General features: G+C 57.0%; 1 protein-coding gene across 6 annotated transcripts in view; it reads left to right on the top strand.

Annotated features, from left to right (window-relative positions):
• Window positions 1-11,500, top strand: part of PAX2 (paired box 2) — an 86,015-nt gene extending 74,515 nt beyond the window's left edge. For 3 of the 6 annotated variants that reach the window (XM_062214224.1, XM_062214223.1, XM_062214225.1), the window contains exons 9-11: window positions 8,567-8,668; window positions 10,819-10,905; window positions 11,360-11,436. In XM_062214224.1, the coding sequence (XP_062070208.1) occupies window positions 8,567-8,668; window positions 10,819-10,905; window positions 11,360-11,436 (266 nt within the window). Of the gene's footprint in view, window positions 1-8,566; window positions 8,669-10,818; window positions 10,906-11,359 lie in introns of all 6 variants that reach the window. The other 3 variants (XM_062214227.1, XM_062214222.1, XM_062214228.1) reach the window with 2 other exon arrangements.
• The last annotated feature ends 759 nt before the right edge of the window (window positions 11,501-12,259 follow it).

The following is a 12,259-nucleotide window of genomic DNA, read 5'->3' as shown; positions in this document are numbered from 1 at the left end:
AGCCTCCTCAGACATCAGCCACATCCCCAAGGGCTGCCAGCCCCCAGACCTCAGCTCTGATTTAATTATGGGGCATTTCCATAGCAATGAGACATTGACAGATATGCAGGTGCCCTGGGCCCGCAGCCTAGGGAAGTCATTGGATCAGGGCTCTTTCCCTTGCTGCTTTATCCAATCCACCTCTAGAGGGAAGGGATGGATGCTGCAAGGAAGAGGCACTAATCCACTAGGATAGTCTGGCCAGTGTGAGCAGAATAAAAGCTGCACCATTCCCAGTCTCCAGCCCAACCCCATGTCCATGTCTGTGCCTCCCAGCCACACCAGTGGCAAGGGGCTGTCCCGCCAGGAGGGTGCCAAGGGCAAGAAGTACATGGACTCACGTGGGGTGCAGAGGGGAGTGGAGCCTTGAGGAGGAGGAAGAAGGTAGGAAGAGTTTGGAGGCATCTTAACAACGGTGTCGTCGTTATGTGGTCTTCGAAGCTGAGCTCAAATGTAGTTCATTAGCCACCTCCCTTCAACTCTTCCCTCTGACCGAGGGATCCAAACGACTGAGCACGCCAAGCAGACACGGCTTGTGCCTCCAGGGTGCAGTCTCACCAGGTCACTCCGCCACCAGGGAGAGTCTTGTCTGAATCAGAATCGAGAGGTGTTCCTGAAGTTAGTGGTCTTTATTTCAAGTGCATGCAGGAGCCGGCTCAGACTAGCAAAGGGTTGTCCACTGAGGAGGCCAGGCCTCGCTGCCGCCATTCGCTGAGCCATTAGCTGTCCCAACAAGTGCCGTGGACGTGTGGTGGGACCGAGGGAGAGAGCCAGCCACCACCCTCCACAGTGACAGGAGGATCCACACACCCCCACCCCCACCCCCCTGGTGGCCAGAGTCCCTCCCTCCCCCACTGCTCCCTGCAGCCTCAGAACGTAGGAGCCGGGGCTTTCCAACACTGCTGTCACTTCAGGAATCCTCCCCTGTGTTGCCCGCAGCGGCTGGGCTGGCGGGCAGGGCGAGGAAATCCTGCGGCCGCGAGAGCAGCCGAGTGCGCCCGCAGCTTAAGTGGCCGTTTTCCTTGGGATTAGGGTTTCACTTACACAGAGCGCCTGAAAAACGCTGCGCGCTCAGAAGGATTAGAGCCGACAGTCGGTGGTGCTCTAAGAGAAGAAAATAATGCCGGCGAGGAGCTGGGGAGCCCTGGCCTACCAGGAGACTGTGCAAACAGGCTTAACCTCTGCCCGCCCAGCGCGGGGTCTGCCTCTTCTGAGCGCAGCACCTGCCGCACTCCAGTCTGCAGCCAGAGAAGGCAGCGGGGCCAGGTGACCTGGGAGCACTTCCGTTTCCTTTCCTGTAAACCTGGGCGCTGGGTGGGGAGAGACAGCCACGTCCCCTTTCAGGCCTCGGAATCCATGACTCCCCCAGCAGCCCCTAGTCTCTCAGCCGTGGTGTAGCTGGGTTAGAAGGAAGCCGCCTCCTGCAGCATCCTCGGCCAGCAGGCTACACAGCCCTGCTGCAGGCAGCTTGCTGGGCAGGCGGGGTGGGCAGAGTGTGCTGCGGGAGGCCAGATGGTTGGCTAGCAGGGTGCAGACCGCCCAGAGCCCATGCAGACCTCGGCAGGGTCCCCGCCTAGGGCACGCCAGGGACTAAAGGTCTGGCTGTCGGTGGTGGCAAGAACATGAGGAGAGCGGCCTCTCTGAGCTGTGGGCACAGCCCCCTCTGCTGGAACCCGGAGCAGCCAAGTGAGGGGCCAAGGTGGCTCCCAGGACTGGGAGACTTCACACAGGGACAAATCCTGGGAGGATCCGGGAACCTGGGAAATCGGAAACAAAACGAAATCTGTAGAAAACCCTTTCCCTATGCTTTCAAAGCACCTGTCCAGATTTAGAATCGGCCGGGATGGTGGCAAAGGGCCATGCACATGAAGGTACCGTGCGCGCAGGCAGCAGTGGCCAGCTTAACAACTGTACTCTTCCAAGTATATAACTGCTTGTCAAGCGCAGGCACAGACGGCCAGCTTGAAGAAATCTAATGTCTTCATTTTCGCTACCTTATGAGAAGCAGACAAAAGTTGAGGCGAGGCTAGTAAAACAAGAGTGATGTATTCTGGCCTTAGGGCCCTCCACAGTGGCGCGTGGATAGCCAGAGTGCTCATTGTCACAGGAAGACGCTGAAGAAGAGCGTCTCGAAACTCACTGAATGCAACTTTCACTGTATAAATCTGTGTCTGGTGAGGCTCGTAGCCCCAGCCGGGCAGCACTTTCTGCTTCTTCGGCAGTTCTGGTTTTTGGGTTTTTTTTATTTCCTTGGTCAGCCTCTCTGCTACTTCACATGTTATTTTGCTGCTTTTCAGATCCTCTTGTTTATTGGTGTGATTCAAACTGTTGCAAACAAATCAGAGTGCTTATTCATCTTTGAGTCATGGATACCTTTGAGAACATGACAAAAAGCATGTACCATGTACCAAAAAAGACACATGGATGTGTTAGATTTAACACGTTGTGTGAAGCTGTCTTTGGACCCCTGAGGTTGGACTCGGGTTCCAAGGAAGTCAGTGAACTCCAATTTACAACCCCCTCTGTGAGAAATGAAAGAAGCCACACATGCCAGAAACGAGATGCAGCAAGATGTTCCACTATAGAAAGATGGTGCTTGGCAGGGTCCCAGGTGACTCTCCTGGACCAAGTACCTATTTGTTTTCTAGGTCTACAGAGCTGTGTTGTGATTTGATTTTTATTTATTTGATAAGGAGAGAGAGAGAGAGAGAGAGAGAGAGAAAAAGAAACTCCCCAAATGCCCATAGGTTAATCCAGGTCTCCCACATCGGGGGGGGGGGGGGGGGTAGGAATCCAACTACTTGAGCCATGCCCACTACCTCCCAGGGTTATTATTAGCAGGAAACTAGAGTCAGGAGCCGGAGGCAGGAGTGGAGCCCAGACACCCTTAAGAGGGATGCATGTGTCCTGGCCAGCACCTTAACCTCTCAGCCCAGTGCCCGCCCTGGCCACCATTATCTGAAAATAGCATCCCAGAATCAGTTCCCGAGCGAGCTGCTCACTCTGCAGTCCAGGTTCTGCTGTGCACCAGCTGAGAAATCTTGGTCTGCGCCCCTCTGAGCTTCAGGTTCTCGTTTCTAAAATGGGGGTTGAAAACAGAACAATATCATAGAGTTGATGTGAGGATTAAATGAAATAATACAGATAAAATATTAAGAACAGAGCATAGGGTATAGGCTGTCCCGGGGTACAAAGAGGCGCAACTCTGCCTGTGACGCCTCTCCCTGACAATTGAAGTAGCGTGAATGATCTGATGCCTACATTTGCCCAGTTTCTTGATAAAGTCTTTCACTTGGCTTTTCTCTGTACTTGTAAGAGGAGCTGCACTTCGACGCTCCAAAACACTTGATTCTATCTGGCCCATTTGGTAAGGAACGCCTGACAGAAGCGCAGCGATTCCGACGCGGTGAGTGCTGCAGAGATTGGCTTTAGAATCTTCAGGGACTTCTGCAGTGGAGCTGGGAAGACGTCCTCCTCCAGTACAGAGCTTCCAGCACTTCGGGGTACTTGCGGATTCTCGGCTACTACTGTTTCGTGAAGAGCCTCTTTGCTTTTCCGAAAATTCTCAAAGGAGATTAATACTCCACCCCATGGAGTTTTACTACAGCCTTTCGGTGTCAGGATTCTATTCTTTGTGTCCTTTTCCTCTCGCTTCATCTTAACGCCTGCTGTGACCATCAGAGGTTTTTCTTGTCAGATGACTTCTTTTTCTTTTCCTTGGCTCTTGCGGGGGAGTCTCTGGTTCCATGTTATTATGAAAACGCAGTGTGGCCTAAGTGAGGCTTCAAACTTTGCCTCTGTCACTTAGGCGCTGTGGAGCCATAGGGAAGCCACTATGCCTCTCTGTGCTTCCAATTTCTGACATGTAAAGCAGGGAAATTGGACTGACCACCTGGAAAGCTTGTTCGTCTGTAGAAAAAACCGCCACTGTGAGACACCCCTCCTCTCAGTAAAATGTGGGGTCTGGGCCACCTGGGGTTGCTGCTGCTGTTTCCGTCTTAGTGGCAACGTCAGCGAGCAAAGCAAATACTTTACTGCTTCCTGTCTTGCGTCGGATGGCACGTATCCCACAGAACGGCTGGATTCTGCCGGGTAGCCGTTGGCTCCTGCGTCTGTGCTTTCGCTTGCTTGTGTAAAGGAAGTGGCTGTGCTGTTGCACGGTTGCACAGTCCGTCTCCACTCCGTTTGTCTGTCTGTGTGGAGTGCCGCGAGGCCCAGTGCTCTGTTGATTCTTCCCCGCACGGATTCCATTACCCACTCATATTCTCCCACTAAGAGGCCTGCGCAGAGAATGCTGCTGGGCACACGTTATGACGGGCCTCGTAATTTGAGAACTTCCTGCAGTATGTGTTTTCCGTTATTGACAAGAGGGTTGCAGATGAATCTATGGCTTTGGCCAGAGTTGGGTCAATTTTTCCTGCTCTTCAGGTGTCACCTGTGTACTAATGAAGCCACCGAGAGTGCTTCGTATGCAGTGGCTTGCACCTTTGTTGGCTTAGGGGTCCTGAACAGGTCCTCTCTGTGGTGATATCGATGCTACTGAACGGAGCACAGCTGTGGGATGGGGCGTGCATGCCTCTCCCTCATTGTGGGCCTCCTCTACATTTTTAAATCTCTGCCTGGTGCTTCCCAGACTCAGCTTTTTAAATCAAATTGTGAAACGAGCCCTTCAATCAGCAGTTCAGTGGGTGACTTTTGACAGTTGCAGCAGTTCCTACCTGCTGGAAGCTGGCTTTCCTGTTTTGCAAAGAGAGAGCCAGTGGCCAGTGGGCTTTGCAGTAGGAGTGCCTCCAGGTGGCTGGGAACAGCTTCTCAGTCACTCAGCCTCTCTGGGGAGGGGACATTGTGACAAAGCCAGACATGATGGGGCATAGTCACGCATGCTGGGCTGTGCGAACGCCGGGATTCAGAGGCATCTAAATTCCTCTTTATTAAGAGAGAGGTATACTTCTTTTCCTGGCTGCTTTGTAAACAGTAAGATCACAGGGCCAGGAAGAATGGAGTTTCTCTATCTCTCTAGCTTCAAAACCACTACATTTTCCCTAACCCTCTTGGGCCCTTTTAGTCAAATAAGCGCCATATTATTCCTCTGTAGGAGCTGATAGATGCTACACTGTCATGGTTTGCCTGGGGTCCACTCCTCTGAGAGATGGTCCGGAGGGGTGGGTCTTTTATTGGCAATAGAAGGCAAGGAAAGAATCCAGGCCAGCTCTCTGCTGTGGCCAGGGAGTGCAGTGGAGGATGGCCCAAGTCCTTGGGCCCTGCACCCCATGGGAGACCAGGAGAAGCACCTGGCTCCTGCCATCGGATCAGCGCGGTGCGCCTACCACGGCGGCCATTGGAGGGTGAACCAACGGCAAAAGGAAGACCTTTCTCTCTGTCTCTCTCTCACTGTCCACTCTGCCTGTCAAAAAAATAAAAATAAATAAATAAATAAAAAGAAGGCAAGGAAAGAAAACCCACGCCAAGGCAGTCTTTCTTCTCTCTCTCTCTGGGAATCAGAAATGATCTCTTGTCTGGCAGTTCACCTCTGTTTGTTCTTGATGTTAAGTATAGAGGAAAATCATTCCATGGATGATAAATCTGAGTCACAATACATAGGTCCCTTGCTGTAAATCTTTTATCGTCCTGCAGAAATTAATAATCTATTGTTGAATTGTTTTTACCTTCCCCCTTTTTTTAAGAGAGAAAGGGAGATCTTCCATCCCCTGGTTTACTCCATAGATGGCTTTAATGGCCAAGGCTGGACCAGGCCAAATCCAGGAGCCAAGAACTTCATCCAGGTTTCCCGTGTGGGTAGCAGGGGCCCAAGCACTTGAGCCATCCTCTGCTGCTTTTCCCAGGCCATTAGCAGGGAGCTGGATCAGAAGTGGAACAGCCAGGACATGATATGGGATGCAGGTGTCAAAGGCTGTGGTTTTACCCCTACACCAAAATGCTGGCCCCTAAAATTGTTTCTAAAGAAAAAAAATATTCATTTCTATTTTGTCCCAGCCCTTACTGTTTTTTGGAGACCAATATATATGAAACAATTTGAAAAATTATAAACCAGGACTGGTGTGGCACAGTGGGTTAAGCTACCACTTGCAGTGCCGGCATCCTGTTTGGGTGCCAGTTCGAATCCTAGCTGTTCCACTTCCAATCCAGCTCCCTGCTAATGTGCTTGGGAAAGCAGCAGAGGATGGCCCAAGTGCTTGGGCCCCTACACCCATGTGGGAGACCTGGAAGAAACTCCTAGCTTCTGGTTTTGAACTGGCCCAGCCCTAGCCCCAGCAGTTGTAGCTGTTTGGGGAGTGGTTGGACGATATCTCCCTGTGTGTCTCTTTCTCTCTCCCTGTAACTGTGCCTTTCAAATAAATAAATAAATCTTTTAAAAATTTATAATCCATCAGAAATTGGCTCTAAGTGCAAGAGTGTGACAGAGAGTCAGTCAACAAGAGTTCATTGAGTATCTACCATGTTCTCCACTACAAGGATAGATCAGAAGACAGGGGCCTGCCCTCTGTGTAGGATCTGTAGGAGAAAGCAAGTCGTGATATGAAACAGCAGGACTGATGTGCTACAAAACTCGAGGACGTGGTAAACTTGGGCAGAGATGCTGCAGAAGAAGCAACGTCCCTGCTGGGCAGATGGGGGCGGATTTTGAGGATTGAGCTGGAAATAGAGGGAAGCTGTGAGCAAACAGGGAAAAACAGCACAGGGGGTTCCCAGCACACAAGTGGCGGAACAGCTCCCACAAACCCGGAGGGTGGGAGGCAGGGCCGAGAGAGTCGAGTGCAGAGCGTGTTTATGGGAGGCAGTGCCATGTGAGCTGTGGTCGAGAGGGAACCCATGATGGCTTTCACAAGGGAAGTGGTGCGATGAAAGCTGTGTTTCATGAGGACTGGCCCCGCAGCCACATTTGGGATAGGCAGGAGGGGGAAGAATGTGACGGGAGCGGGGAGGGAGGAGGAAGGAACTTGTGGCCAACCAGAGGCAGGTGCTGAGGAGCCGAGCTATGAAGATGGCAGGTGACGTGGAAACGGGGGAGGTGTAACGGGCGTCGCTAAGGAGAACTGACAGCGGTCCGTGACTGACTTCTGCTAGAGGGCACAGAAGAAGGCTGTATCAGAGACCCCCCCCCACCCCGTTTCTGGTTTTGTGGTTAAGAGAGTTGTTAGAACTGGCTGGGGAGAGCGTGACTCTGCCTTGATTCCTGCTAGGTTTGCGGTGACAGTGGTCAGCTAAAGGACACGTTCAGCAGGAGCTGGAAATGCAAACACCCGAGCTGTAGCTCTGTGCACAGGGAGAGATGAGTCAGGTGCGTCAAGGCAGGGGTTGAGGGGGCTCACACAGCACACGACTGTTGGGGAGAGGTCGACTTCAAGGGCAGAGTGGCAGAGAGAGATGCTTGGGAACAGCCATCAGGAGGAGGAAGACTAGGGCCCGGCCCTTTGAACAGGAAGTGCTAGGTGCCAGGCATGCATCGTTTTCTGACTTCCTCCAGCCACGTCTTGCTTTCCACGATTCGACAGAGGCCTAGGAGGGGTCCCTGAGCACTGGCTGGCAAGGAGCATCAGGAGAATTTGGAGGGAGATCCCAGGAGAGGCCAGAGAAAGAAGGGAAAGTTATTGTCATTAGGGATTGCAGCATGCTCAATGGCAAAGGGGCGGTCATGTCCTCATCATAGTGACGAGGGGCGGGGGGAGCAGGCAAGGAAGGGAGGGGAGTCACACTTAGCTGTGTTCCAGAGGCACTGGCCTGGGCCAGGGCATCTCCTCAATACAGACCCGCTTTCCCTCTGCTCCAGGACACTGGCAGAGAAAGCCCCGCCTCCCACCCCCAAGCTGTGGCTCATACAGGCCTCTGGGCACAGAGGTCCAGCAGCTGGTAGATTCTGCTCATTGGAACGTCATCTGATCCACTTGCACTGTTGGCTCCTGATTGACTTCAGGGATGGGATTCTGTCATTTAAAATGCCATAAACGCAAAGAGCAAAATAGCCCACTGGCTGGTCGCCCCCCACCCCACCTGCCAGGCCCAGCACCTGCAGCTCCACCTGGAGAAGACAAGGCGTGCTGTCATCCCCTTTAGCAGTGGCCAGGGTGTCCTCCAAGCCTGAAGGAAAAGCAGGGTGCAAGGGGGAAGGTCAGCAAGACGAGAGGCCCATTGGGCTACTGGAGAGACCACAGCCAAGTATCCTGCAGGGGAGGGGGAATCCAGGGCCTCTCCCTCCCAGCTCCGTGTGGGTGTGGAAGGTGGAGAGAGCCAGGCACATCCAGGACACAGATGCAGAGAGCTACGCAGGACACAGGTGCTTACACACACACAGTCCGGCACAGACACACATGTTTGGGTCCCCAGCTCAGACCCAGGCACAGGCACACCTGGACCTGCTCCTCCCAGTGCCCGGCTGCACACGACCCTCTGCACATCTCCACGGAGCCCCTTCCTCTTCAAGAGCTTCTCCTCCGTGGAGCACCCTGGTGGGAGTAGAAGCAGGCCCCCGCCTTCCAGGCCTCACCCCTTCCCCTTTGTGTTTTTCCAGGTCGTGACATGGCGAGCACCACTCTGCCTGGTTACCCCCCTCACGTGCCCCCCACTGGCCAGGGAAGCTACCCCACGTCCACCCTGGCAGGAATGGTGCCCGGTAGGTGACAATGCTGCAGCCGCCTAACCTAGGTGGGGGTGGCTAACTCGCCGGGGAGCTGCTGAGTGGTCTACTGTCCGAGGGTGGGGGGAGATCCAGCCGCTCCTCCCCACAAACCACTCCTGAGCCATCCCTCTCTACTTGAAGGCCACAGTTGGCCCCTCAGGAGCAAGCGAGGGAGGGAGCCGGCAGAGGTGCGCCTTGTGTGCACCCCACTTCGTGTCATGGCCCATCCACAGCGCCCACTCTCCCAAGCCTCTGCCCCAGGAGCACCCGGCCTCAGCTCCGCCCTCAGCGCCCCAGCCACCCCAGCCAGCTGACACTGCTTGGAAGAGCCTGCCCTGGTTTCCATGGAAACTTGGAGCCACGCACCATTTCCAGGGGCGTGTCAGTCACTCAGACAAAGCCACCCTGGTCCACACCAAGCCACAGGAAAGACCAGCCCCAACTTGGAGGGAGGAGTCAAGCTGGGCCCCCCCACATCTCTTCAGAGGACCCCAGACCCTGGGGCTCCTCCAGGCTCAGCCCATCCCTGGCCTGGGAGGAGCTGGGTTTGGACTGTGAGGACCAGGAGGTAGAGGCTGTACTTAGGGTCTGGTGTCTGCTGCTAGGCATTGCGCACCACTTCCCTGCGTTCCTGCTGGCAGAAACACCACCAGCTCTTGCCTTAAAGAGGGCACCACTGACTCGGCTTGGACCTGTTCCCTCAGGCCCCCTTCTTAAAGTGCTCTCCTTGACGTTCACCTCTCACTGGTAGGGGGAGGAGGAGGAGGCTAGTAGATGAGGGTGAGACTGGCCCCATCCATCCGGAGCCCACCCCGGGTCAGCAGAGCTTGGGGTAGGGGTGTGGATGAAGAGGAAGACTGCCACAGAGAATAGAGGTTGAAGGGAGCCGCAGGGGTGAGGGTGGAGGGATTCCTACCTAGATCTGGGGTGGGGGGTGAGAAGAAGAATGCCCTGGGGTTGGGGAAAGGTCCCAGCAGTGAGCAGGTGGAGGCTGGAGGAGGTGTCCGGGAGAGGCGGGGGAGGGGCGCCGGGGGGAGGAGGAGCTGGGGCAGAGTGGGGAGGTGGGGGTGGGGAGTCTGCAGGGAGGTGGGGAAGAGGGGAGCCGCAGAGCTCCTGGTGGCAAGGGGGGGTCGTTAAACAGAATCCAGTGCTGATGAGGAAATTACACTTGTTTCATTAGCGATGGGAAGGAGATAGCTCAGTTCCTCTTGGTCACAGTTGAGCTCAGAAGCTCATTATCCTGCTGCACGCATGCTTTCCCTCCTCGTCAATAAACAGGCTTTCCAGTGGCTGCATCCCCCACCCCCACCCAGCTCCGTCTCAGAGAGGGGCCCCTTCTCCTCTACTTAACCCGCGGTTAGGGATCACTGTAAACAGTCTGGGGTCATCACACAGGAGAAAGGGCGAGGGGAAACCCCGAGGCCTGGCCTTGCTCCCGCGGAGGGAGGGAGGCAGCTTCCGACCAGCCCACGCCCGAGGCTCACCACTCGCGGACCCGCGGCAGCTCGCCTGCTTCCCGGGCCATAGAGCCCACGTTTGAAATCCCTTGAGAGAAAGGCAGGAGGGGGGAGTTTCCCAGCAGAGCCCCCCCCCGCCCCGCCCCGTGTACTGGCACTGCGCTGAGGTGCCATTCTTAGGACTTTCTGGGACAACCAGTCCCGGGGGCGCTTTTTCACCACCTTCCCCCGCTTCCACCCTGAGGGACTACTGCTCCTAAAAGCAGTGTCCACTATAAAAGCCCTTGGACTCCCATGCGGTGGGGAGGCGGGGGGGGGGGGGGCTCCTAACGGATCCTTCCTGGGCCCTGGAAGCCGCCCCTGGGGAGCCCTGGGCGGGTACTGGCTCTCAAGCCACCACCCTCCCTCCCCCCAAGCTGGTGTGGGAGGTGCGTGGGCGCTTTTCGCCCCTCCCAGGTTCTCCCCACGCCGGCTACCAGGGACACTTCGCCTCTGCCTGGCCCGCACCGCATACTATGCGACCCAACCTCAGCCCCGCTTGCTCCTACCTGCCTGGGACCCCTGTGCCCGCTGCGTCCCAGATGGGGCGGGGGTGGGGTAGGGTGGATGACAGTTCGGCTGCCGGCCAAGCTGGTCAGGTGAGCTGTGTCGTGCCGGTGCTGATCCCCACTCCCCCACCTCTCGCAGGGAGTGAGTTCTCCGGCAACCCGTACAGCCACCCCCAGTACACGGCCTACAACGAGGCTTGGAGATTCAGCAACCCCGCCTTACTAAGTGAGTACGCCACCTTGCCGGCCGGAGGCTCCGCAGTGCTGCTTCCGGCCCAGGGTCCTGCCTTTGGGGACCCGATCTCCGGGCGCATGGCCAGGCCAGGGACAGGCTCGTTAGTTCGGCTCTGAGGCCAGGGGGTCCCTCAAGGACGCCTGCGCCTCCTGCCCCTTCGGTTCCTTCCTCGCCCTCTCGGGTCGCTGGAAGGCTCTGCGCCGTCCTTAGATCCCCTGCAGGGTCCGCAGCCGGCGTCACCCATCGGGTCCCTTCTCCCCACCCCACCCGCGGCCTGGTGAATGCGGCGCTCCTCCCCAGCAGTCGGCCCCGCGGCCCAGCCAAGGTCCTCCTGCCCGGATCCCGCCGGACCCCAGCCTGGGGAGGTCTTTGCTTTGCTTTGCTTTCCTTTTTTGTTCTGTTTGTCCTCTCACCCAGCCCATTCTTCTCCTGTGTTAACTTCCAGGTTCCCCTTATTATTATAGTGCCGCCCCCCGGGGCTCCGCCCCTGCCGCTGCTGCCGCTGCCTATGACCGCCACTAGTTACCGCGGGGACCACATCAAGCTTCAGGCCGACAGCTTCGGCCTCCACATCGTCCCCGTCTGACCGTCCACCCCGGAGGGAGGGAGGACCCACGCGACGCGACGCCTCCCGGCCACCGCCCCAGCCCCACCCCCCTCCCATGTCCCCCGCAGCCCTTCACGTCGCCCCGTCGAAGGCCGGACGGGACGGGTGGAGCCGTGGGTGGGACGCTCAGGCCCGGGCCCGCCGCGCCTCGCCGCCCGCCTGGACTGCGCGGCGCCACTACGAGGACCCGGCCTGGCCCGGCCCGCCACCGCGCGCGCCGGCCACGTTCGTGTGACACACAATCAGAGCGGACTGCAGCGCGGCCCGGCCTCGGACGCTCGGGCTCCGGGAGGCTTCGCTGGAGGAGCTGGGCAGAGGAAAATGCAGAACACAACGACTTTGCGCACGGGAGGAAGAGCCCCCTGCCGAACTCTGGGGGAACCTTCTCGACCCCCTGCACCAGCCGGGCTGCCTCCGCCTTCCAGGCGCACCGCCCCCAGAAGGTGGGATGACGGCGTGGAAGTCGGATCTTGGCGAGGTTGGGACCCGGTGGCCGGCCCCGGTGGAGCCCTTCCCCACCGCACCTGGACTGCCCGGCTCCCCAGGGCCCAGGCACCGCCTACTACGTGACCCGGCCTCAGCCCCGCTGGCCCCTACCTCAGCGTCTCTTCCTCCTGCAGGCCTCCCAGTTTGCCCTCCTGCTGTCCTTGGCCCGCACCACCACACCCTGTACCCCACCCCCGCCTAACTCGCTCTCCCCGACCCGCGGCGGGGCCCGCACTCATGGGCCGCGAGCAG

Source organism: Lepus europaeus, chromosome 17 (genome assembly GCF_033115175.1).
Source record: "Lepus europaeus isolate LE1 chromosome 17, mLepTim1.pri, whole genome shotgun sequence".
Classification (NCBI taxonomy): Eukaryota; Metazoa; Chordata; class Mammalia; order Lagomorpha; family Leporidae; genus Lepus; species Lepus europaeus.
This window is presented reverse-complemented; position numbering and strand designations above follow the sequence as displayed.